The sequence below is a fragment of the Ananas comosus genome, linkage group 22 (genome assembly GCF_001540865.1).
Source record: "Ananas comosus cultivar F153 linkage group 22, ASM154086v1, whole genome shotgun sequence".
In the NCBI taxonomy this organism is placed as follows: Eukaryota; Viridiplantae; Streptophyta; class Magnoliopsida; order Poales; family Bromeliaceae; genus Ananas; species Ananas comosus.
In genome coordinates, this window is record NC_033642.1 from 3,377,376 (window position 1) to 3,403,705 (window position 26,330).

General features: G+C 38.9%; 1 protein-coding gene across 5 annotated transcripts in view; it reads right to left on the minus strand.

Moving 5' to 3' along the window:
• The window catches only part of LOC109727090 (WASH complex subunit SWIP homolog), a 78,312-nt gene that overhangs the window by 20,139 nt on the left and 31,843 nt on the right, over positions 1-26,330 (minus strand). For all 5 annotated transcript variants that reach the window (XM_020256983.1, XM_020256981.1, XM_020256979.1 and 2 more), the window contains exons 15-16: positions 17,670-17,759; positions 1,830-2,011 (exon numbers count right to left, since the gene is read on the minus strand). In XM_020256983.1, coding sequence (XP_020112572.1) covers positions 1,830-2,011; positions 17,670-17,759 — 272 coding nt within the window. The remainder of the gene's footprint in view (positions 1-1,829; positions 2,012-17,669; positions 17,760-26,330) is intronic.

Genomic DNA, 26,330 nt, shown 5'->3' on the forward strand with positions numbered 1-26,330 from the left:
CCACCGCCCCAGATGCCCGAGCAGGAGGAGGAGGGTACCCGACCTGAGACAGGTGTACCCCCTGTAGTGGAGCCGAGCACTCGACCGGGGACCAGTGCGCAGCTCGACTTGAGCGCCCAGTTGGCTGCCCTGACAGAGGTGACGAGGCAGCAGGGATTGTTGTTACAGCAGATGTGCGAGAGATTAGCCGCATCGCCGAGTACAGCATCGGGGGCACCAGCTCAGCCTACTCCACCTCCCCCTACTCCATCTACTGCACCAATCGCCGCCATACCTCCCACCAACAGAGATACCTCCAGCATCAGTTGCGCCAGCTCGAGGACCACTCCAGTCGACCGCGGCGGAGCAAGAGCGGATGACGGAGTTACTGTTTCGTTTCCGCCGCTTAGACCCACCGACGTTTGACGGGGATTGCGCTGAGCCATGGGTAGTGGAGAGCTGGATCAGCGCGATGGAGAGGATATTTGAGGACATGTACGTCCTGGAGGATCTGGACCAGGTTCATTTAGGGGTCCATTGCTTAGTTGGGGACGCCCGTGATTGGTGGAAGAGGATGAGACGCGACCAGGGAGTTGCAGCTTCACAGACGAGCTGGGATGAGTTTTGCGGGATGCTGTACCACACGTATTTCCCTGACAGTGTAAAGCAGGGGATTGAAGAAGACTTGAAGAGGATACAGCAGGGGGATCGCACAGTTCGGGAGTACGTTCGGGAGTTTACGCGACTCCTGAACTGTGTGCCTTTTGTAGCTAGAGATGAGGCACATCGGGTGTACCTNCCTACCCTTCGAGTACAGTGCTAGAGGACTCCCGCTGCAGGTAGTGACAGTTTTTGTTCGGGCGCTTTTGTACATACAGTTGAACTCGCTGGAGTGAGTAGTGTTCTTTTGTATCCGTGGCTGTTGTATGTATACAATGTTTGTTATTTCTACCTGCTTGTTTATAGTTTACTTCAGCTCTATACTACTGCTTGTAGTATTGTATGTTTATACAGGTTCAGCTACGCTTCGTATACCGGAGAAATTCTCTTGTATACGGCGGATTTGTCGGCGTGCCCAGGGGACTGTGCAGCCCGGGGCGTGACACAAATCATCCAAATTAAGAAATAATACTCAGAACAACCGTATGAAGACATTATTTTCCAAAATTAAGACATTGTTTAGCAAAATCTCAGTTTTGCTTGCACAACTGACTAATTATATTAGCAAGTTTGCAAGAGAAGAGAGAAAACAATGGACCTAGCCTATACTACACATGTGAATCAGCGCTTTGATAAAAACTACACATCTTGGGCCACATGCTTGCAACTTCAGCTGAATATAATCGAAGTTGATAAAATAACAATGAACTTGAATACGATTTCATGAGACACACACACACGAAATGTTTGAAGTAACAGTGTTCAGCCCTGTGTTTGATAATATCCACCATCAACAAAAGAGCCAAGATATCTGTCCAGACCATTTTTAGGTTCTAATTGTATTCCAATTTGTCTGAACTGTTGGAAATTTAGTAAAGACAAAGATAGCCATGCCACTCGTACAGGGCATGCCAAATTGCAATTGGCGGAGGGCATGCCAAATTGCAATCGGCACAACTAGGCACGTCGGCATGCCTCGCACAAACACTCTTTTATAAGTTACCACGGTCAACACTGGCTTACTAGCCTGAGTGTGTGCCAGCCGTACCAGACCATGCTAGCTAGCATGAATATCCTTGAAGAAAGGGCTACAACAAAATTATTACATCAACGTACCATAAAATGAGAACAGCACTTTAGAAGTTTCTCTAAACCATGTAAAATTTCAACAGCAGGTTGAAAGAACTTACTGTAGCCAGGAGAAATTTCTAGCATCCACATAGATCGTAGACAACCAGGTTCCTAGCATCTCTTTCCTCCAGTACAAGAAGCTACAATTTGTTTTTTCCTCGATGATAGTCTGAAAGTCTGTAACAATCCTTAATTTTGACATAGACTTCTGTATTCTCGAAAAATCAATGTCCAAATGGCCCTACATCATCAAATGTGAGCATAAATTAGTCCCTTACATATTAAGAAGATACAATAAAACCATTTACTACCAGCTGAGTCAGGAAAAGAAAAAAAAAATTGACAAAGATGGAAAAAAAAGGGACAGAAAAAAGGAAGTGTAACTAGAGATGTTAAACATCCAATAATTGAAAACGAAGTATACAATTAAAAAAATTTAATATTTTCTAACAATATTTTGACAACAAAAATGATTCTCTCATGAACAGCAAATATTTTGATGCATGACAACGATTCCAACTGAAACAATAAATTCACTCAGAATTCAGTCTAGACTTCCACCTTGAATAAATCAATTTAAAATTTAGCAAAGATATCCTTAAGGGCACGTTTGGTTCACGTTATGTAACATTACAGGTTATTTTGGCATAGCCGGGTATCTAAGATTTTTCAATCAGATTACTACTGATGCTACAGTATCACATTTGGTTTAATGCAGTGATATAATGCTGGATTACGGTGTATATAGAGTTACTATGTTTGGTTCCTTTTATAAAATTCAGTAATCTTGACAATAAAGTATAGTTTATTCCAAAATTATTCTTAGTTATATTTGGCACAAAAAATTTATTGTTTACAAATAATTATTTGTTTACAATTTTATTTTCAAAACAATTTAAAATTTGAATATAAATTTTAAATTTTAAATTTTAAATATGAACAAAAATATAAAATTTAATATTTTAATTTAAAATATAAATGTGAGATTTAAAATTTTAAAATTTAAAATTGGCCAATTTGCATAAAAAATCTATAAGTTTTGAGCTTTGGCAAAACTGGGCCACTTTTTTCAATTTTGCAAATTCGGGCCGGATTTTTTGCCATCGGACGAAAATACCCTTATTCCTTTTCTTTCTCTCTTCTTTCTTTCTCTCTCTTCTTTTTTTTTTTCCTTCGTTATTTTTCTCCTCCGACGAACCCACCTCCCACAACGACACCCCCCACCTCCTCCTCCAGATCCGACCCCCACCCCCACGGCGCCAATCTCGAGAACTCCCGCGGCAGCGGCAGAGGAGGAGGAGGCCGGGGATCCCTCTCCGTCGACCACTTCTCCTCCGACCTCATCCGCGCTCACGCCGTCGCCGACCTCGCGGAGATCGCCGGTGCTCTACCCATCGCCTCCTCCTCTGACGAACCCACATCTTCCTTTCGCCGCCTCTCCTTCTCCCACGATAACACCCCCACCTCCTCCCCTATATCCGACCCCCACCCCCACGGCACCAATCTTGAGGACTCCTGCGCCGCCGGCACCGGCGCCGGCTGAGGAGGCCAGGGATCCCTCTCCGCCCACCACTTTTCCTCTGACCTCATCCGCGGCGACGCCGTCGCCGACCTCGCGGAGATCGCCGGCCACATGATCCGCGCCGGGTACGACCAGGAGCTAAGTCAGATCTACGTCGCCATCCGCCGTCTACCTCGACTCTAAGATGAAGAAGTAGATCCATACCCTGAAGATCGCCATCCGAATCCTACTCTTCGGCGAGGGAGATGAGGGCGTCCAAAGAATGCAATTTTTTAAGGTGTAAAAAATAGTGTAATGGTGTAAAAAGGACAAAGGAAGATATAAGGTGTAAAAAATAGTGTAATGGTGTAAAAAGAAAGAAGAAAGAGATAAGGTGTAAAAAATGGTGTAATGATGTAAAAAGGAAGAAGGATGAGAAAAAGGAGGAAAAGGAGAAATGGTGCAATTTTGGGCTAAATAGTGCAATTTTGGACGAAATGGTGCAATTTTGGGCGAAATTTGCACCATTTCTCCTCCTCCTTCTCCTCCTTCTCTTCCTTCTTCCCCTCCGCTCCGCGTGCCGGCAACGCACCTGGGCCGGCTCAACTGCAACTAGTCCGACACGCTCGACGTCCGGATGGCCCTCACGGTGGTCGCCGAGAACGACAACCGCGCGACTGCCGCGGGCTTCTCGGACATTGGCTTCACGCTCAACTTCCACCAGATCGACGTCGAATTTGGGGGAGGAGGTGGGGGTGTCATCATAGGAGAGGGAGAGGTGGCGGAAGGAGGAGGTGGGTTCGTCGCCGTCGAATGAGGCAATGGGGAGGGCACTGGCGATCTCCGCAAGGTCGGCGACGACGTCGACGCGGATGAGTTCGGAGAAGAAGTGGTCGACGGAGAGGGATCCCCGGCCTCCTCCGCCGCCGCCGCCGCCGCGGGAGTCCTCGAGATTGGCGCCGTCGGGGTGGAGGTTAGATCTGGGGGAGGAGGTGAGGGTCGTCATCGTGGGAGGTGGATTCATCAGAGAGAAAAAAATAACGAAGTAAAAAAAAACAGAAGAGAGAAAAAAAGAAGAGAGAGAAGAAATAAGGGTATTTTCATTCGATGGCGAAAAATTCGTCTCTAATATGCAAAATTGAAAAAGGTGGCCTAATTTTGCAAAAGCTCAAAACGTGTGGATTTTTTATGCAAATTGGTCTTTAAAATTTGAGATTTAAAATATAATTTTAAAATATTATATTTAAAATATAAATTTATATTTAAAATTTTAAAAAAATTAGAATTTAAAATATCATTTTGAAATTTTAAATTTTAAAATTTTGAAAATAAAATTTAAAATTTTAAAGTTTGAAATTTAAAATTCAAAATTTAAAATTTAAGATTTGACAATTCAAAATTTAAAATTAAAATTTTAAAACTGACATATTGAAACGGTTTGGGGGTTGGAGGGTTAAACTTGTAATTTTTCACAGCATGCAAGATAATCCATCATCGGTAATACAAGATACCTACCCCCTACTCCCACTCGGTAATATTTTTTGAGTAATCTTGCACCCAAAGTTTTAAGTGCCCGTCGGAACGGGCCGTATCCACCGTGCCAACAAGATACCGGCACGATACAGACCCCGTGCCGATGGCACAGCTCAAAACCCTCTATTCTTTAAATTAGTAAGTAATTTCCTTAATAAAGTTCAAAAGATGTGATAAAAAGACATAATAAATAGTTAGAATATTTTGTTGCTAAAGAAAATAAACATTTCATGCTACTATGTGTCGGCACACAAGAATTTTTTTGACCAGCATGCATCGGTACGGCTCGGCACGCACCGTGTCGTATCATGCCGGCAAGTTTCCGGCACAACCCCATGCCACGGCACTTAAATCCTTGCTTGCACCATTTGTAATCCTGACAAGATAGCCCGAGCCAAACATGCCCTAAGTGTAAATTCAATCACAACAACTAAAGACGAGGTTGTCATTTGACGATGATTTAATTCTTATGTTGTTACACTTTTATTTTATTTCATTTTATTTTTCTCTTTTTATGTAACGACCCAACCTACTAGCAATAATAATTCGTTAGGCCCAAACCACCAGCCCAAAATGCTTAAATCCAGTTAGTATTTCTAGGGTGTGTGACCTCTTATATTTCTAATCAGAACCCATTTTCCATCCGATAAGGAACGATTGGGGTATACAACTACTTAGACCTCGACGAGGACCAAATTTACCAGGCGATATGAGATTCTAGATTTGGCTCCTACGGGTTCAAGAGGTGACTCTCACCAAACCCGTGATCTAACACTTAGTCCCGCATAACACTTAGTTCTCACACTTCCGACTGGTATTCGACTCTGATTCCAAATAACATACAAAATATAAAAATCTATACATTGAGATCAAATGGGTGTACAAAGATTCAAACAAATTTCAAAATTTTTATTGATTCAAGATCAATATTCAACACAATCTTAGATTCCAAAAAAAAAGTCCGTAGATCTAAAACCTATCAAGAGAAGGACACATCAAAATAAGGAAAAAAAAAAGATAAAGAGGACAAATAGGAAACCTTCTCGATAATGAAAATGATGACAAACAAGATGCCTTTGACGAAGAAAACGATGTCAGTAACGAACGAAACGATACCAACGAAGATCAAAGAGTGCGGCGGCATAAAAAGACGAGGGTCGACGATCGTGCGAGAAAGAGAGAGATCACGCGCCTGTTGGTGAGGAACACGTAAGAGAGTCACCCACGTAAAGGAGAGTTCCACGAGAAAGCAAGGTTTAAAGTGTCGCCCCATGCCGTACGGCACGAGGCTGCACGTACTGTGCCACCAAGAAAGCGGGCTGCACGTACTGTGCCACCAAAAAAGTGGCAAAGTACGAGTGGGGGTGGGAGGGGGAGGGGGGTCTCGGACCCCACTCCATGCCCCGGCATGCGACACCGTGTCGCACGAGATAGAGCGGCACGGCTCAAGTGTGCTATGTTGTTTTTGCTTTTTTCCGCTTTTTGTTTTGTCCTTTAGGGTATTCGAAGCATTCTAGGTATACCACACCCCCCAAAGACATTGCAAATCGAAAATTTATTTATTAGATAAATCAAAAAAATTATAATTTAATTTTTTTTGTTTATCAATATATGGACAAAAGATTTTGTCCAAGCCCTCCGCTTCCACCAGAGACATCTTATTTTTCTTCACAAATTATTTTATCAAAATTCGTCGCACCACGAAATTTTTGGCTAATTAAGGGAACAAAATTAAGCTCAATAAACAAATTGTGAGGCACATCAAACATAAAATTTTATTTTTACGCTAAAAGATTGAAAATACTGATAAAATTAAAAGCTAAATTAAATCAATTGATACTTAAATTTATTTAATTTATTTGTCATATAATTTATTGCTTAATTTTTTTGATAGATCTACTAATTTTTCAAAAAAATTTAATTAAAAAATATTTTTTCAAATACTATTTAAAATAATTTTTTCAAATACTATTTAAAATAATTTTTTCAAATAATTTTTAAAATTATTTTTTTGTATTTTATAAAAGAAAGATTATAATATGGTCAAAAGAAAAAAAGAAAAAAAGATGTCTTCGCATTTTAAAAATTCTAACCTGTAAAAATTTCTATTCTGCATCAGGTATAGTTGTACTTTACATACAAAAAAGCTTACAAATATGTTAATTGATGAGTATAGTAAGCTATACATAGCAAATATTCATAATTATTTGATTAAATCTTTGAAAATGACATTATAAGAGCTTATTGAAACCAAAAAAACTAAAATAAGTCTGTACCAAAACATGGCAGTAGAAAATCATGCGTATCCATCAGCACGCAAACGTACTTCTGTGCCGGTGCCATACCGTGCCAGGTAGACAGCGGCACACCCCCATGCCACGGCACTTTAAACCTTGCGAGAAAGAAAAAGAGAGAGGGCGCCGGCTGGGCGAACGTACAAGAGGAAGAGAGAGAGAGAGATTGGGAGCTTTTTAATTAATTAGGGTTGCACAACTACACATAAACCCCTAAACTATCAAGTTACGCAATATAGTCCTCTATAATAAAGAAATAAAATGAAAATTTTTGCTTCCGAATTCGGTCTAATCGGATTACAATTAGTAAACATGTGTGTTCTTATCTGAAAATCATCTTTTTGAGTATTTAAGCCTTCGTTTTAATTTTTTTTTCAAATGCTATTCATGTTGCACTACTATTTTTAAAATACTATTCTATTTTTTTGATTGATTGTTGATATTCCTCAACTTAATTATGTTCAAAGTCTTTTTTCTGATAAGATTGGCCTTTTAGCAATTAATTTAGACAAGTGCTAATATTCTTTTGAGCCTATCCAAATTATGTTGTTAGGCGTTACTTTTTAAACGTCATGTTTCTTATAAAGTAATTAGTCCTATGTTGGATGAATTGGTCATCTTTCTAGAAACTCAATCAGAACCTAGTAAGCTTTGGTTATTTTCATGTTTGTACTTGTAATCATATTTTGTTCTTACGTCAGATTCCATTGATTAATTTGATACCCGACGTTTGACTCGGGTTATTTGGAGAGAAGTGACCTAACACCCGTTAGTTTATTTTCAGTAAAATTATAGTAATATTTTATGACAACAAAATCTCTCTTTTGTGTAGATTTTTCTTTAAAATGGGTCAAGTGTGCTTATATAAATTACAAATCGTCGAAATATTACTAAAAGGTTTTGCTCTATTTGCTGTGAAATTTCAGAAAATGTGTACTTTAGAAACCGTGCTTGTTAGTAAAAATTTAGTATCAGATAATTGCTCTCTTAAATGTTTGAATAAATAATCTCAAATGTGATGTCTCTTGGTAATTTGCTATAATTATGTTGGCCACGTCGACATCAATTGTACGATAGAAACTAGCTTCGATTCTATGATGCACCACCGAGTGCAACTTTGTGACGCGCCTTTGAGTACAATTTTGTGATACATCTTCATATGCTATTTAGATACACCTTCAGGTGAATTCGCTCTACGACCGTGCCTTCGGGTACCTCTGATGTGTATTTAGGATCTTTGACAACAGTTCACTAGTTACCGGATATTTTCGTTTCAAATTCTAATTATAGAATAAGAATGGTTTTATTTAAATTTCATTCTCTTTGTTCTTTTGTGAAATATACCTGTTATAAACCTTAAAATTCTAAAATGAATTTTCTGAATTTTGCTAAATTCAGTCATCGTTATGTTTTTGTAACAAAGTTATAAGTTATAATTGATTATGAATATTTTGTTTGCTTAATCCAACAAATGTACCGTATGGTAGCTTACCCGGGTATGGAGTCTAATCAACTTATGGGGGATAGGACGGAGTGAACGCTCGACACTGAGGTTCTTTTCTTTCTGACATATTGTTAATTAAATTAGATAGTTGATGCAGGCCATGATGCAGACCGAACCCGACCCGTATCATCGCTCGAGTTTCAGGTCTATCAACGAAGGCGGCGCAAGTTGGCACCCGAACCCGCTATATGGATCTGAAGATTATTCTTGATTTACTCTGTTATTTTAAGATTTTCTTGTTAGGAATATTTGTTATATTTTCCTTTTAGATAAGTCTTGTTTAGAAATATTTTATCATGTTTCCTTTTAGATAAACCTCTAGTTGAGATTTTTTGGTTATTCTCGGATGTAATTAGTATATAAATAACCTACAAGGCTTTATGAGAAGACGATGATTATTGAATAAAATTTGAACTTTTCTTGCAAAGGTTTTTTTGAGCGAAAGTTTTTTTCCCGAAGGGTTTCCGGTTCTGGCGAGGCCCAGAGTTATAATGTTATGTTGGATCTGAGTTCCTCTTTAAGTTTCTGCAAATTTTGACTACCTAGTTATAATGTTATGTTGGATCTGAGTTCCTCTTTAAGTTTCTGCAAATTTTGACTACCTATTTGTGAGGTTTGGTTAAGATTTTAGAAAATAGAGGAGTTGCCAGTTGAGAGGTGAGAGCTTTGGTGCAAGAAGCAGGAAGAAGAAGCTGGAGACGAGGCTCCTTGTGCACACCTCCCGAGGCGACTTTGCTTTCTACACACGTCGACATGCTCCTGTGCAGGTGCTACACCAACAAGCAGCAGCCAAACATTGGATGAGCCCGGTTCAAATCACAAACTAGTATTTCTTCTATATCTCAATCTACGCATGTTGTCCATTGGTAATAAAAGCTTGGTCTATAGAATAGTTTAATTTCTATTTTTCTTTCTCGGAAAAATTCGTAGACTTATTTTATCGTCCTAAATTTCAGAAACTTGTTTAGTTCCCTTTGCTCTTGCAAGATACTTGATTACTATCATTGGGCGAAACTCAATTACGTGGGCATTTACAAGTATGACTAGGAGGACGTTGCAAATAGATTGTGGATGACCTAGACTAATCGCAATAGCTTAATCACGCACTCGATGGACGTCGTATGGAACAATCTCTTGTCTGATCAAGTTTTCTTATTTTATTAAATTTTTTTTTCGGACGTTCTTTTCTTTAAAAAAATAAGAAATTAAAAAAAAAATTGCTCGTTTAATTTTATTTCTGCAAAATATTTTGCCTACCACATCTAAGGGATAATTACTTGTAGGATAGGTTTGACCCGTCCTGCATCAGATTTGGTATCAGAGAATAGGTTAATGTATGATCCTTAGAAGTGGTAAAATTTATCATCCTGTACCAATGTCTTTTGAACCCACTGCAATGGATGAGATTTTTCAACAATTGACAGCTTTGAACACTAAATTAGATGACATAGGGGATCGTGTAGCCATCCTTGAGACTAGTCAGACCGTAGTAGGCACTGCGACTGCTACTCCTGATAGAACAGCACTCAGAGCCCGTCGCAATGGAAACCAACCTGACCTCCCTAGACATAATTTCCCACTAGGTGACGACATTACCAAAAAGATCAAAATTGAAGCCCCAACCTTTGATGGTAGATTTGATCCTAAGACTTTCACTAATTGGCTAACTGATATGGACCAATTTTTTGATTGGTACGATATGTCCGATGACCATCGCGTTTGCTTTACCAAAATGAAACTTGTAGGGGCAGCCAAACAATATTGGGTGAGTGTTGAGCGACAATTGGCTAGGTCTAGGCAAGCACCGATCACGTTGTGGGATGAGATGAAGGCCAAATTAAGTGAAAAATATTTGCCCTCAACCCATAGGCAGCTTCAGATAGAGCAAATGTTGTCCTTACGTCAAGGTTCAATGTCCGTAGCTGATTACATGCAAAAGTTTGATGAGATTTCTATTAGGTGTAATGTCCAGGAAGAAAAGGACATGACGTTGGCCGGGTTTAGGAGAGGATTACGTGAGGAAATCTAGAAAAAGATTACACCCCATCGAGTAATCACGGTAGAGGATGCGTTCCAACTCGCACTCGAATATGAGCGTTATCTTAAACTTGCTACTAGGCATTTCGGTTACCAAGCCGGCGAGTCAAGTACTAGGAAGTGGACCGATAGAAACCAAAACACTGCTAAGTCAATCGTACCCTTCAATCAACCTAATCGAGATTCTAGGGGAAAATCTTTAGTTGAGGGAACTAAGCCAGACCTTTCTCGAGTGAAGTGTTTTAACTGTGAAGGAATGGGCCATTACTCGAATAAGTGTCCACAAAAGCGTAACTTGATGATGAAAAACAATGAAGATGACTTTAAGGAAGTAGTGCATGAGACTGAGGAGTATCCAAGTGACGAGGATGAGAACGCGTACGTAGATGACCTAGACGACACCATTCCATTGCAAGTCGTCCGTTGTGTTCTTACCACGAAGGAGGATGAGGATGACAGGCGACGCACTGCTATCTTCCACACTTATACTAAGTGCGGGGATAAGGTATGCAAAATCGTTATTGATGGCGGCAATTGCATGAATGCGGTAGCCAAAACAGCCCTTGACCGGATGAAGTTGACCCCTAAACCACATCCAAGTCCCTTTAAAGTTGCTTGGGTAGATAAGACTACGATACCTGTCACTGAGCGATGTTTGGTCCCTCTCAACTTTGCTACATATAGGGATCAAGTATGGTGTGATGTCCTCCCGATGGATGTCGGACACATTCTTTTGGGACAACCATGGTTGTACGATCATGATGTTACACACTATGGTCGTTCAAACACATACACCTTCACTCATAATAAGAAAAAGATCGTGCTAAGACCTCACTGACCTAAGCCGATTCAGTATTCGACCAGCCAATCTAATGCACATAATGGACCAACCACATCTAAGGAAAACACGTTAGTAGAGCAGACTAGACCGCTTCATTTCTTGAACAAGAAGCAATTTTGTATGGAGGCTAGTTCTGTCGTTGTTTATGCAATAGTTGTTCGAGAGGTAGAGAAGCCTCCCCTTGAACCTGATCTGCCATTGAACCTTCGAAATCTATTATCTGACTATTCTGATTTGACCCCAGACGAGTTACCTGATGAGCTGCCACCCATAAGAGATATTCAGCATGCGATAGATTTAGTGCCTGGATCATCATGCCAAACGTGCCACACTATATGATGAACCCTAAGGAGCATGGTGAATTGAAACGTCAAGTAGAGGACTTGGTTAGAAAAGGTTTCATTAGGGAGCGAATGAGTCCTTGTGCAGTTCCAGCACTCCTTACTCCTAAGAAGGATGGAACTTGGCGAATGTGCATCGATAGTCAAGCCGTCAACAAGATCACTATTAAGTATAGGTTTCTGATTCCTCGATTGGATGATATGCTTGATATGATGGCTGGATCCATAATCTTTACAAAAATTGATCTTAGAAGCGGGTATCATCAAATAAGAATTAGACAAGGAGATGAGTGAAAAACTACCTTTAAAACGAATGAAGGTTTGTATGAGTGGTTGGTCATGCCATTCGGATTGACGAATGCCCCAAGTACATTCATGCGAGTCATGAATCAAGTGCTTCGACCTTTCATAGGAAAATTCCTTGTAGTCTATTTCGACGATAATCTGATTTATAGTAAGACCGAAGATGAACACCTAAGTCACCTTAGGCAAGTTTTAGACACTCTTAGGAGAGAAAAGCTTTACATCAATACCAAGAAATGTGTTTTCATGCAACCTAAGGTTGTTTTCTTAGGCTTCGTAGTATCTGTAAATGGAGTGTCAGCTGATCCCGATAAGGTCAAAGCAATCCAACAGTGGCCCCAACCGCAGAATATTCATGATGTTAGAAGTTTTCATGGGTTAGCGACATTTTACCGAAGATTCATTAGAGGTTTTAGTACCATTATGGCTCCAATTACAAATTTCATGAAAAAAGGAGAATTCATATGGACCAAGGCTGCGAGTAAGGCATTTAATGAAATTAAGGAGCGTATGGCTAATCCACCTGTTTTGAGATTACCTGATTTTGAGAAGATCTTTGAGGTTTCGTGCGATGCATCTGGAGTAGGAATAGGTGGAGTCTTAAGTCAAGACGGTCATCCAATCGCTTATTTTAGCAAAAAATTTAAATGAGGCAAAGATGAAATACTCCACATACGACAAGAAATTGTATGCAATTGTGCAAGCCCTACGATATTGGCGACATTATTTATTACCTAAGGAGTTTGTTTTACTTTCGGACCATCAAGCTCTTAGCTACCTTAAGTCGCAAAAGAAATTGAATTCACGGCATGCCAAGTGGGTTGCGTTTCTTGAGGAATATACCTATGTTCTTAAGCATGTTGCTGGTATCGAAAACAGAGCTGCCGATGCTCTTAGTCGTGTTATCATGACTTTGCATGCTGTAGGAACACAAGTCATAGGGTTTGATCGAGTTAAAGACGAATATCCCACGTGTCCAAATTTTGGTGAAACTTATAAGAACCTTCTTGTTGGATTGCATGATAACCCTGATTTTGTTATTCATGATGGATATTTATTTAAGGGTAGACGTTTGTGTGTTCCCCAAGGTTCATTGAGAGATTTCATGATTTGGGAATTACATTCTGGAGGCTTAGCAGGGCATTTTGGTAGGGATAAGACTATTTTTTTGGTAGAGGATCGTTTCGTTTGGCCAAGTCTTAAACGAGATGTTGCCCAGTGTGGTATATGCTAGACTGCTAAAGGAAAGCGAAAGAATATTGGATTATATACACCTTTACATATACCTCACGCCCCCTGGCAAGATCTTAGCATGGATTTTGTTTTAGGACTTCCTATAACCATTCGAGGTCATGATTCGATTTTAGTTGTGGTCAATAGGTTTTCAAAAATGGCACATTTTATACCATGTAGGAAGATTTCTGACGCCAGCCACGTAGCAAAGCTTTTTGTTGATCACGTCATAAAATTGCATGGACTACCAAAGACTATTGTGAGTGATAGAGATGTGCGGTTTGTGAGTTATTTTTGGAAGACAATGTGGAAATTAATGAACACTAAATTACAATTTTCTTCACCATATCACCCACAAACAGATGGCCAAACTGAGGTTGTTAATCGAAGCCTAGGAGATTTATTACGTTGTCTAGTGGGTGATCACACTAGTGTTAAGTATTGTGTATTGGCAAGTTTCGTGAATTGAGTCGGAGTCTTGAAAGGTTCGGTGCATATTGTCGAAGATCGAAGAATCCAAGACTTCCAAGAAATCAAAAACATATCACGATATGAATCACGATGCTCAGGTAAGTTTTTAATTCATGATATGGTGATTCATACTTAGTTATATACATTAGAATCATGAAAATCAAAGTTTAGTGGATTAGAAAGTGCTTTGGTACTTGAGAAACTCGAAATGATGCAATTTCTGGATACTGCACAGAGTACCGGTACTGCATTGGCTTGGTACCGGTACTAAGCTGGTTCCGGTACTGCATTGACATGGTACCTGTACTCCGCATATGGAATTTTTTGTGTCGTCTTTTGGTACCGGTACCAACTTGACGCAATATCGGTACGCAGTGTAAAGATCCGAAATCTTTCTAATCCAACTCTAATTGATTCTAAGGTCTATAAATAAGCTATTGGGGTTCTCTAACTTGAAAAACATCATGAGAATACATGTTTGAGAAACCCTAGAGGCTTGGTTTTCGTTCTAAACCTATTTTCTACAAATTAGCCTCTTTTAGATCAATTCGAGGTATTGAAAATTGATATCTATATGTCGAATTGATCTACGCTTCGCTTAGAGATTCTTCTCTGGTTTTCATCGATACTCTAAGCGAAGGATCACCATAATCATGATGTTCTTCATATACGGCGTCGTGGATTCGGCGTGATCAAAGGCGGTTCGAGGATTCGGATCGTGCGCTCGTGGATTCGAGTAGCGCTCGTGGATTCGGATGTGTGCGAGGCATTCATGGATTCGAGCGTGTGGGCGTGGACAACCCGGAGGATTGCGCGAGATTCATAAGAGGTTAAGAAAGATCGAATCCGTGGAGTCGGTAATCACCTTGTAATCTTTTCTCTTAATGAATTGTTTTTTCGCGTGTTGGTCCCGTGGGTTTTTTACTCCAAGTTGGAGTTTTCCCACATAAATCTCGGTGTGTTTTTTAATTTTCGCATTTAATTTTTATCGCATTGAAATTTATGGTTTTTGGCCTATACACCTATTCACCCCCTCTAGGTGTTTAATACTATCTAGATAGATCCTAGGGCTCCTCATAACTTACAACTAAGAACTGGGATAACGTTTTACCAATGGCCGAATTTGCCTATAACAACTCGGTTAATCGCACCACAGGAATGAGTCTATTTGAGATTGTCACTGGTTACAACCCTAGGACACCCATTGACCTAATTCCATTACCTGTAGACTATAGATCAAGCCAACATATCGAAGCCTTTGTTCAACATATAAAAGAATTGCATGATAAAATAAGACGGGCAATCATTTTAAAGACTGAAATTTATGCAAATAAAGCAAATGAACATCGGCGTAAAGAAAATTTTAAAGGAGATATGGTTATGGTAAGGGTTCGACCAGAACGATTTCGCAGCAGTACCGTGAAAAAGCTACATGTGAGAACTTTGGGTCCATTCAAGATCTTGAAACAACTAAATCCAAATGCTTGTGTCTTCGATTTGCCTGCTAATATCGGTTTAACCCAACGGTCAATATCTCGGATCTGAGCCATTACCATGAACCTCTTTCCATTAAGAATCCCATCTCCACAAATATATCTCCACTTCAACCTCCTCTACTTCCATCCCTACCCGTACCGAGAAAGAAAGAAGAAATCGAACAGGTTCTCGACGACCGAGTTGTTATTACACGATCAGGTGATTCGCGTGCTCTATGGTGAAGTGGGCATCCCGACCCGATGAAGAAGTGACATGGATACCGGAGCACGAGCTTAGAGATATTGCTCCAGATCTTTATGAGGACTACATCAGCCATAATCCGTCAGAGCCGAATATTTCCAAGCCGGGGAGAGATGATGCAGGCCATGATGCAGACCGAACCCGATCCGTATCATCGCCCGAGTTTCAGGTCTATCAACGAGGGCGGCGCAAGTTGGCACCCGAACCCGCTATATGGATCTGAAGATTATTCTTGATTTACTCTGTTATTTTAAGATTTTCTTGTTAGGAATATTTGTTATATTTTCCTTTTAGATAAGTCTTGTTTAGAAATATTTTATCATGTTTCCTTTTAGATAAATCTCTAGTTGAGATTTTTTCGTTATTCTCGGATGTAATTAGTATATAAATAACCTACAAGGCTTTATGAGAAGACGATGATTATTGAATAAAATTTTGAACTTTTCTTGCAAAGGTTTTTTTGAGCGAAAGTTTTTTTCCCGGAGGGTTTCCGGTTTTGGCGAGGTCCAGAGTTATAATGTTATGTTGGATCTGAGTTCCTCTTTAAGTTTCTGCAAATTTTGACTACCTATTTGTGAGGTTTGGTTAAGATTTTAGAAAATAGAGGAGTTGCTAGTTGAGAGGTGAGAGCTTTGGTGCAAACAGCAGGAAGAAGAAGCTGGAGATGAGGCTCCTTGTGCACACCTCCCGAGGCGACTTTGCTTCCTACACACATCAACAGGCTCCTGTGCAGGTGCCGAACCAACAAGCAGCAGCCAAACATTGGATGAGCCCGGTTCAAATCACAAACTAGTATTTCTTCTATATCTCAATCTACGCATATTATCTATTGGTAATAAAAGCTTGGTCTATAGAATAGTTTAATTTCTATCGTAGACTTATTTTATCGTCCTAATTTCAGAAAATTGTTTAGTTCCCTTTGCTCTTGCAAGATACTTGATTACTATCGTTGGGCGAAACTCAATTACGCGGGCATTTACAAGTATAACTAGGAGGACGTTGCAAATAGATTGTGGATGACCTGGACTAATCGCAATAGCTTAATCACGCACTCACTAGACGTCGTATGGTACAATCTCTTGTCTGATCAAGCTTTCTTATTTTATTAAATTTTTTTTTCGGACGGTCTTTTCTTAAAAAAAAAAAAAAAAGATATTAAAAAAAAAAAAATTGCTCGTTTAATTTTATTTCTGCAAAATATTTTACCTACCACATCTAAGGGATAATTACTTGTAGGATAGGTTTGACCCGTTCTGCATCAATAGTTTACTTAGTTTAAAATTTAGTTTGTGACTGACACAGAATATTTGCTCGGTTAGAATTGTTGCGAAATTTTGTGAACTTAGTTGAATAGTTGTGGAACTTTCAACTATAGATTTAGTTTTGTGGATTTAAATCTGATAAGTATTTAATTTGATTTCGTAATAGATTTTTATTGCTCGACATCAGCATATATTGTTGCCTTGCATGCTTGTGATTGAATAATTACAGATATGCAGCGTTTGTTACGTCTTGGGTTTGGGGCATGGCATTTTATGCATTCTCTAAGGCAAAACAAACACAACATCATCACTATGATATATCATAACTCAAGAGACAAAACGCTTGTAAGAAAAGGTGGAAAGATAGGGAACTCCTTTAGGAAATTTGAAACTTGCAATTGTTTGAGACCAAAATGAAAATCATAATGTTTTACTGCGCCCCAGCCCTTAAATGATGACAATTCTCATTTCACATATCGTACTATAATGTAATGCGAAAATAACAATAATCTAGTATACTCAAGGGTCCAGGGATTATATTCTACTGCATCCAACTAAATCTGTTTGCAGTTGAATTTCAGCAGTTTTTTTTAATGTAAGACACCTTAACATTTTGCTATTATCATTACTACCTTTAACATGATTCATATAGACATCCAAGACAAGAATTGAGACACCACATGTCCATTATTTCACTGTTTAGTTCACTTGCCCAGAGACATCAGGCAAATGGCATGAAGCTGCCAGGATCACCCATGATTTTTTTCACAATATTTTTTGAGTTTAATAAGTCCAATTATACATATCTAAATGAGAAAAAGTGAAACATTTAGCTAACTCACAATGCTTTGAAGAACATCCATTGTTATTGAAAAGAGGAGTTGTCGCTTATAACTACCACCTGCTTCAAGAAGTTGTAATGATACAAGAACCTGAAAAAATTTACAAAGCTGGATTACGGAATGCTTTCATTTTAAGCAATAAAAAAGTAACATGACATGGAACAACGAACCCAATTCTTGTATCCAAATCCATATTCAAGAGTACTTATGTAACTTAAATTAGCAAGAAAAGCTAACTTTGGCTCCAAGAGTGAATTTTAAAAATGCAATGAGTAAAGTAGACAAGAAAATTGTTGAATCATAAACATATGAATTAAAGTGAACAAATATGATGCTCTGACAATTATCCATTCTAAAAACAAAAGACAAAGCAGAATACAGAAACCTGATCATAATTTAAACTAGAAAAAAATTCACCAACAGGCTTGCTGGTATATCAGGCCCAAGTACAAAAAACTTGTTTAATGAATTACTGAGTTAGAGATAATCGATGCTAGCCATATGAAGAAAGGTTATGCTTGCTGGCTTTTTTAAGCTCAGTAAATTCCAATCAATGAACAACTTTTTCCCAGGTTTATTGAAGTGAGAGTAGGATTAGGAAAGAAGAAGTGAGAATTTTTCAGATGCACTTAGGAAAGGAGCACGAGTCAAGGGATTGTAAGGCCACATCAGCTAACAATAAATTTCCTACTATACTAGCAGATTTGCATATACAAAAGTAAACAATGCACTCAGCACAAAGGGACTTACAGTATGGCATTGCAACTCCCTACATAAGCTAGTATTAAAAAAATCACCTCCCATGCACGCGCCTAGGCGCCTAGGAGTGAGGCGCTAGGACCAGCAAATTACTGCCATAGGTGAGGTGCCCTTGCAAAGCCACACGCTTGGGAGCCTGAGAGATTTGCCCGACAGAGGTTGGGGTTGTTCAGGTTTATGGTGGAAATTTAATCTTGATAAGTGTCTTAATGTTGATAAGTGTCTTAATGTAGTACATCAAAATTTCCAAATAATATAAGAGTATAAGACATTGCTAGGAAATGTTTGGAGATGTTAGGAATTCATTAGAAATGATTTAGGCAAGAAAAGAAGCAAGAAACAAGTGTCGCAGAAACTTAACTAAGTTATCATGTCCAAGCGAGTTCATGTTCCGGAATGTGTTGGCAGCTACAGTAGCCAAACTCTTAGCCCTTGTTTGGTTGGGGGTTAAGGGGTGGAATAACCCCTTAACCCCCATTTTATCCCCAAACACCCTAAAAAATAGGTGGGGTTAGCTAACCCCATCTAACCCCACCTCAAATAAATTATCCCGGGTTAGCTAACCTCACCTAACCCCACCAAACTCCAACCAAACACTATTTTCTATTCATAATAACCCACTATCTTTCTTATCACACCTACTCCAACCAATCATTATCCTTCTTTATCAATCATTATTATCTTCTTATCCCACCTATCCAACCAAACACTATTTTTCATTATTCTAGACTAACTCCAACCCCCAACCAAACACAAAAAAACTTTAACCCCACTTTAACCTTGAACTTAACTCTATCCCTGGAATAGCTACTTTTTCCTTAACCCCAAACCAAACGGAGGCTTAGGTTTTCCGAAACCTGGGCTAAGGTTCTAGAACCCCAAAGGAAAATGTGTCATGTTCCAAAACCTCCAAGTTGTGTTCTGAAACCTGGTCAGGAACATGTAAGGAACATAGTGAGGAACTTGTGAAGAACATGGCTCATGATGAAAATTGAATAGTGAAGAAAAATTACGAAATCTTAGAAAGTTGTCAATTTTAATATACTGAACTAATATTTAAGATTTCGTGTCATTCTGATACCCGAGCAGTCGAAAATGGAGCCTAACAGAAGTCCATTACAAATCTATTCGGCAGGGACTTTTAGAAACCAAAATATTAAAACTTAATAGAGGTTAAAATACCTACAATTACTAGTAAAGCCAGCCTATCAAATTTGAGACTGAATCGACATTCTAAAGAGCTCCAAATAAGTCTAACAAATTTAAATTGGACTAAAATTTCAATTTTCTGTAAGTGCATTAGGTTTCCAGCAAAATGGGCCATATATTTCTTCCTCTACCGCCTCAGCCCTCTTCCTTTCTTTCTCCAGAAACTGGCCGAGCCTCTCTCTTTCTTTCTATCCCTTTTCTTCTCCTGTCCACAACTCTAAACCCTTCCCTCTCCCAAAAGCTCCTCCTCTCCACCTAGCTTGGACTTTGGAAAGAACCATCTTGGAGGGGGGGGTCTCCAAGCCTGTAGTCTCTCAACCGTTGGTCGCCAACCTAGGTCGCAAGTAGAATAAGTTCCCTAAGATTTTAGAAAGACGCTTATGCGTAAATAGTATAATAATGGGTTATGATGAGAATCAAACTCGTCATTTAGGGTTTGTAGATCAATCCAAAATCAAATGCAAACTCTCCAACAAATTTGTTTCAAATCTAGGTCTACAAAAAAAAAGGTAATTTCTCTAAGGGGTTGTTTGGTTTTACGTAAAACTATGAAAAAAAGGCTTTCGGTGAAAAAAAATTTTTGGAGGAAAATAAATTTTATGCTCTTTAGTGTTTGGTTTGTAGGAAAAGAAAAATAGTTTTCCATCGCGGTTGTTTGGTTGAAAGGAAAAGAAAAAGGAAAAGTTATAAATAGAAAACTATTATATGTATTTTCTCCTTTTGTATATATTATATATTATTGATATATAATAATTATCATACTACATACATTAGTATTATAGTTTATATTCATAAATAAAATATATTATACAATAAGTATGTAATATAATATATATTAGTACATATTTAATACTATAAAATAAATTACTATATATTTATAAATATTTATAAATAAAATATTATATAATAGCATATTTATATAAAAAATAAAATATTATCTTTATATATATACATATAATGAAAAAGGGTGTGGTCCACAAGGTGGAGTGGACCATGTGGACCACGTCTTGCAGCTCCTCAACGCCGCGTTTCTTCAGCCTAAGCCTTCGTTTTCCGCTCAGAAAGAATGGAAAACGAAGACATCAATTTTCCTTACAATCTGTAAAAAAAAAATCCGACAAATTTCTTTTACAAGCAACCAAACATCGACAAATGACTTTTCAACTGGAAAATAATTTTCGGGGTAGTTTTACAAGGAAACCAAACACACCCTATGTTCAAATATCTTACGTTGGATTTTAAGAGTTTTTGAGTTTAAAAGTAATCTACAAGTTTTTGAAGGTAAACATGATAGTTTTAATTTCCAAACAAATGATTTGACATTGGCTTTGAAAGATACCAACCAAAAAAAACTTATGTTTTAAGGTTAAGTTTCGTGTCAACTACTTAGTTAATTTTCGGATTTAATGTTTCTATTAAGTTTTATTTGATCGAAATGATGTACTAACTCGTAAATGTTAGATGTAAGTTGAGTAAACATAAGATTTACAAAAAAAATGGCCACAAGGATGGGATTAAGCTGCTGCCAGACCTGGGGCTTGACATCAGATTTGTCTCTCTAATTTCTCTCGTCTAATTTCTCTCGTTATACTTTGAATTAAATTATGAAATTTGGCAGATTGGTAGATATGGATGTCTAAATTATGCTGCAAACATTTGATATTAAATGGAGTTATATTTAACGAGAATTTAGCTTTTAGTAGGTCTATGTCAAACATGACAGCAAGTAATATTTCTCCTAATTTCTTCCTAACCCATTTGAACTAGGCTGTCAAATTTGGTACAAATATTCTTAAGGATGTGATCTTAGTATAGCAAAAAATGTGAAGTATAGCCAATTTGATTACAGCTAGAAATGAATCGATTAAATCAAACCTGTCAACAAACTTCACAGCAACTTCCAAATTTAGGCTGCAGTTGAACTCCTAGTTTAGTTTAGATCTGAAAACACCAGAACTCCTCATAAACTAGCTTCTCGACTAAAAGTACTAGAACTAGTATTTGAAGACTAACGAAGCTTCCTAATCATTTGACAAGAAATTTGAATTGCTAAGACCTCAAGTTGGGAGAAGATTGAGCTTTTGAGTAACGAAGTACTATATTAAGGCCTGAGTGAGGGTTCAGGACCCTTGCGCGAGCCGAAGTACTCGCGGAAGCAACGTGAGGTGGGTACTCAATCCAGAATGGAAAAGCTCTGCCCTGATTTGCCTGCTTTTACTATTTACCTCTTGTTCACTGTCAGGTAGCCATCGTGCATATTGTATAGTCGTCAAACAGGACACAATCATTTGTTGCATAGAACTTCCGCATGCTTAGTTGCCAAGTATTCGTATATATGCGTATGTCCCGTGCCTTCTTTCATAGTTGTGATTATGCTTAGACAAGAGAAGCATGCAAGTTGACACTTACGACGACACGTATGTTGGTAGTAGTAGATGCATCCTTGGTAGCCTGGTAAGGCAGTTGATACTTGTTGTTATAGGAATTGGAATATGTGCTAGTTTTGCTATTGACCTTTTTAGCATCTACATATGACCACAACTTACAGGTTGAGATACAGTTGTTGTAAAACGATCCGACCCACTAGCAATAATAACTCATTGGGCACAAAACCACCTGTCCAAAATATTTAAGTTCAGTTATTATTACTAGTGTCCATGGTCTCCTATATACCCAATCACAACCTCATTCCCATTCGATGTAGGACTATTGGGACGTCACAAACTCCCCCCATTTAACCTCTGATGTTCTCGTTACCCCAATCACACACAGAGCCCAAGATCACCAGGCGATGCGAGACTTGTCTCCCTAAACTTGTCATTCCATCCCTAGCTTAGCTTCTCATTCGCCAACTCTAGTTTAGTCAGTCATTCCAACCGTGGCTTAGTCAAGACCCATCTCACACTTCCTGCTAGTGATTAGCTCTGATACCAAATGAAACGATCCAGCTCACTAACAATAATAACTTGTTGGTCCCAAAACTATATGCCCAAAATGTTTAAGCCCAGTTATTATTACTACTATCCATAGTCTCCTATATATCCAATCACAATCTCATTTCCATCCGATGTGGGACTATTGGGGCGTAACATGTTGACACTTTAAGTGATCTCACCGCTAATGTCCCCTCAGGAGTGAGTCGTTGCCAAGCAGCAACCAGGTGGCAAGTCCCGGCAATGCACACTCATGTAGCGACCGAACAGTAAGTCCCAACAATGATCACGCAATGAAGCAACCAAGTAACCATTCCCAGCAATGCTTCATCGACAAGCTTAGGGCGGGTCCTTACACAAGCCAGACAACAAATTGGGTATAATAGAATAGTTGGCACTTTGTGGCATTGACGCATGATATTTTCCTATTTATTTCTAGTCGTTATAGCATCATGATATTTACTGCTTTGTTCCGGTTATATACTTATGCTTCCTTACCATTTTCCAGTACATTATTGCCATCTCTTTTAGTAGACCTGTTGGTGCAACTTGCCTTTTTGGCTTGTTGTACTCACTGAAAAACTTTATAGTTTCTCACCTCATGTTTGGAATGTCGTTCAAGTGCACCGGGCAAGGTGGAGCGTGATGCGGCATGAGGACCCGCACTCGATATCTTCACCTAGTTTGTTCTACATTTGTTTTCCTGATACCATTGATATTTTATTTTTTGAGGGAATGGAATTGTAATTAAATTGGCATTGTAATTAAATTGGCAATTGTTAGATTTCTAGTTGCATCAAAAACTACGATGTTTTGTAAACACTTAAATGTTATTTGAAAAATTCACAATCCTGAATTTGATTTAACTCTTAGTACAACTTCATCCCCTACGTTTGTACATGCTTTATATCCAAACACCATGCACATACAAAAAAAACTCTATCCATGTGGTGGATCTGTTGCATGTCCAGTTAAGCTTCCATGCCAAGGCATGACACTTAACGTTTCAGAACTTAGAAAAAAAAAAAAAAGAAAAGAAAAACCCTAATCTGTGGTGGTCGAAAGCCTCTCTCTCTCTCTCTCTCTCTCTTTCGCTCTCTCATGATAGTAGAACCAAGCTTCAACTTTGCCATAGCCGAGCTTTCCCTCCACCAGTCTCGTCAAGCTTCTCCTTTATAGTTAGCTAAGTTTCTTTGATGCTGAAACACTCTGTTTCTCCTCTACCATTACTCTCTCTCTCTCTGCTAGTAAGGTTTTCTCTCCTCTCCCCTCACGGGCGATCGCTATTGTTGTCAATTTTGTATCTTTTATTAAGATTCACTATGGTAAAGGCCCCTGAACCTTTTCTTTTTCAGTTTCCCTTTTTTAAAAATTTCGCTTGTTTTGTTGTTTCAGCTTTTTTTATTCAAGTTATAGTTGTTTTAGTTTTTTTTACTAAGTTATTTCAGTCAATCAAACTGAAATTTGGTTAGATGAATGAGTACCAACTCCCAATTAAGTTTTCTAAGTGAGTTTATTTCACCCAATTGATCTTAATCAATTTAGTTTGGTCAACTGATGTCAATTCCACAATCCCCTGGTGATCCCAATTGAATTAGGATTTGGTCAATTAAACAGTAATTGGGAATTTGATGCACAATTTCATTTGAACTTAATCTAACCCTCAATTCAAAATTACTCAATCGAAACAAAGAAAGGCAGGAAAGATGTGAATCAAAAGAGAAAAAGTTCAAATGCCTATTTCAAAATGGCATATAAAAAAATAGATCTTTGTATGTATATATATAATATAATGTTATATAATATATATATATATATATATATATATAGAGAGAGAGAGAGAGAGAGAGAGAGTAGTGTCCCTAGGGTTTAGCTATCAGAATGACTACAGTATCAGCAACTGGTCGACATATCTGTAGTGTCGGGACGAGTTGGAGTCGTTTTAGCACGAAATGGATGCGAAAACGAACTTGGCACACTGAAATAAGCTAAAACTGAAAATCTGGCAATTTTGGGCGCCCAGAAGTGGTTTAGGGTGCCCAAATCCTTAGTGTTGTTTTGTATTGAATGCTGAAGTCATTTCGGACCCTATTTAGGGCGCCCGAAAGTAGAGCCCGAAAGTTCACTTCCTGAATGTCGATCGTGTTGACACGTGTGGTGGTAGGTGAGATCCGACGGAACCGGATAACGGAGTAGCGGACCGTCAGACGGAGAAACCGAGGGGCTGATTTGTGCAGGCCAGAGAAAGTGGGCGCCCAGAACTGGGTTTAGGGCGCCCGAATCTTGGGCTTTCTGCAGCAGTACAGGTCATTCTTTGTTCTTGAGACTTACTGGACTTAACCTATACTTCTATAAACAGGTTTGGATGTCCCCTGAGAGCTCTTTTCACCTCTTCTTCACAGGAAGCTTGCAATTTCACATTTTAACCCCTCCAATCCTTCAAATTTCCACTTTGGCATTGAGGACTTAGAAATTCTGCTGAAATCCAGCAGCAACCTTGGGAATTTCAGCTCGTGTGCAATGTAGGAGCAACCAAATTCTATGAAACTTGATTTGGAGGATTGTGGACTCATGGGGGAGTGTGTTGAATCTTTCCAACAGCAGTTTGATTAGGTATGTAAGCTCGAATCACTGTTTTTCCTGAGATTTTAGTGTTCTTGAGCTAAAATTGAGGTTTTCTTGGTGTTTATGGATCCGAATGCCTTGGTAGCTGGATTTTTGAAGTTAGTTTGGTTTTCCATCATCCCTCACTGGTTTAGAAGGGATTCCCTACCTGAATTACAGATCTCAAGGTGAGTTTAGCTCAGATTTTGGATAATTTAGCTTATATGCTGATTTTTGAAGGTTTTGAGAGAATTGTTGAATTTTTTAATCCAGATCTTTGTGGAGAGCTAATTCCTGGAATTAGAGGTGTTCTTCCCTCGTGAAACGTTTGCACCCAACCTTTCTGAAGCTTCAAGCTTGAAATCCCAAAATTGAGCTGAGTTGCATGTTTGCTGAAGTGCTTAAGTTCTGGATGCAGGTTCTGGGCATCCAGAAGTTGGGTCTGAATTGGTGTGAAGGCGTTTTGGTGATCATTTCGAGCTCAATTTTGGTAAGGAATCTAGGGAATAGCTCTTTAGACTTTTGAGGTGAGTTGGGTGAAGTTTCACTGCATTTGGACTTCGGAATTGGGTTAAATTCATGTTGAATCCATGTAGGCTGAAGCTGCCAACTTGCTGTTCTAGACCCTTGATCTGGGCGCCCAGAAGTAGCCGCAGGAGGGTCTAGATCTGACAGCGGCCCGGTTTGATTTCGGTTGAGGCTGGTTTTGTGCGGGGCTTCTCCTATCGACTCCTAGCCATTGTTGGACTAGCGTTTAAGGTGGATTGATGTTGTCCGAAGCCTTCGGAATGCCTCCTAACCATATGAAACCCCAGCATGTATAGTTTTACATATAATCATCCTGTTTAATAGTTTAAACTGTAGATTTGCATGTTATAGATGAAATCTAAGTTTTTGAGCATGCTTAGCTAATTTATGATGATTATTAACTGCTGAACTGGGATTTGACTTAGGAGAAAACTTATTAACCTACACCTGTCATTTTTCGAAGAGTTATCAGATTTAGCTTCAAGAGCTAACTTTTCTTTCGTATCACGACTGTTAGTGCGTCATGGATACTTAGATAAGTGTGAGTTGAGATTATGCTTTTCTTTCGTATCACCGCTGTTAGTGCGTCGTGGATACTTAGATTAGTGTAGGTTGAGATTACGCTTGT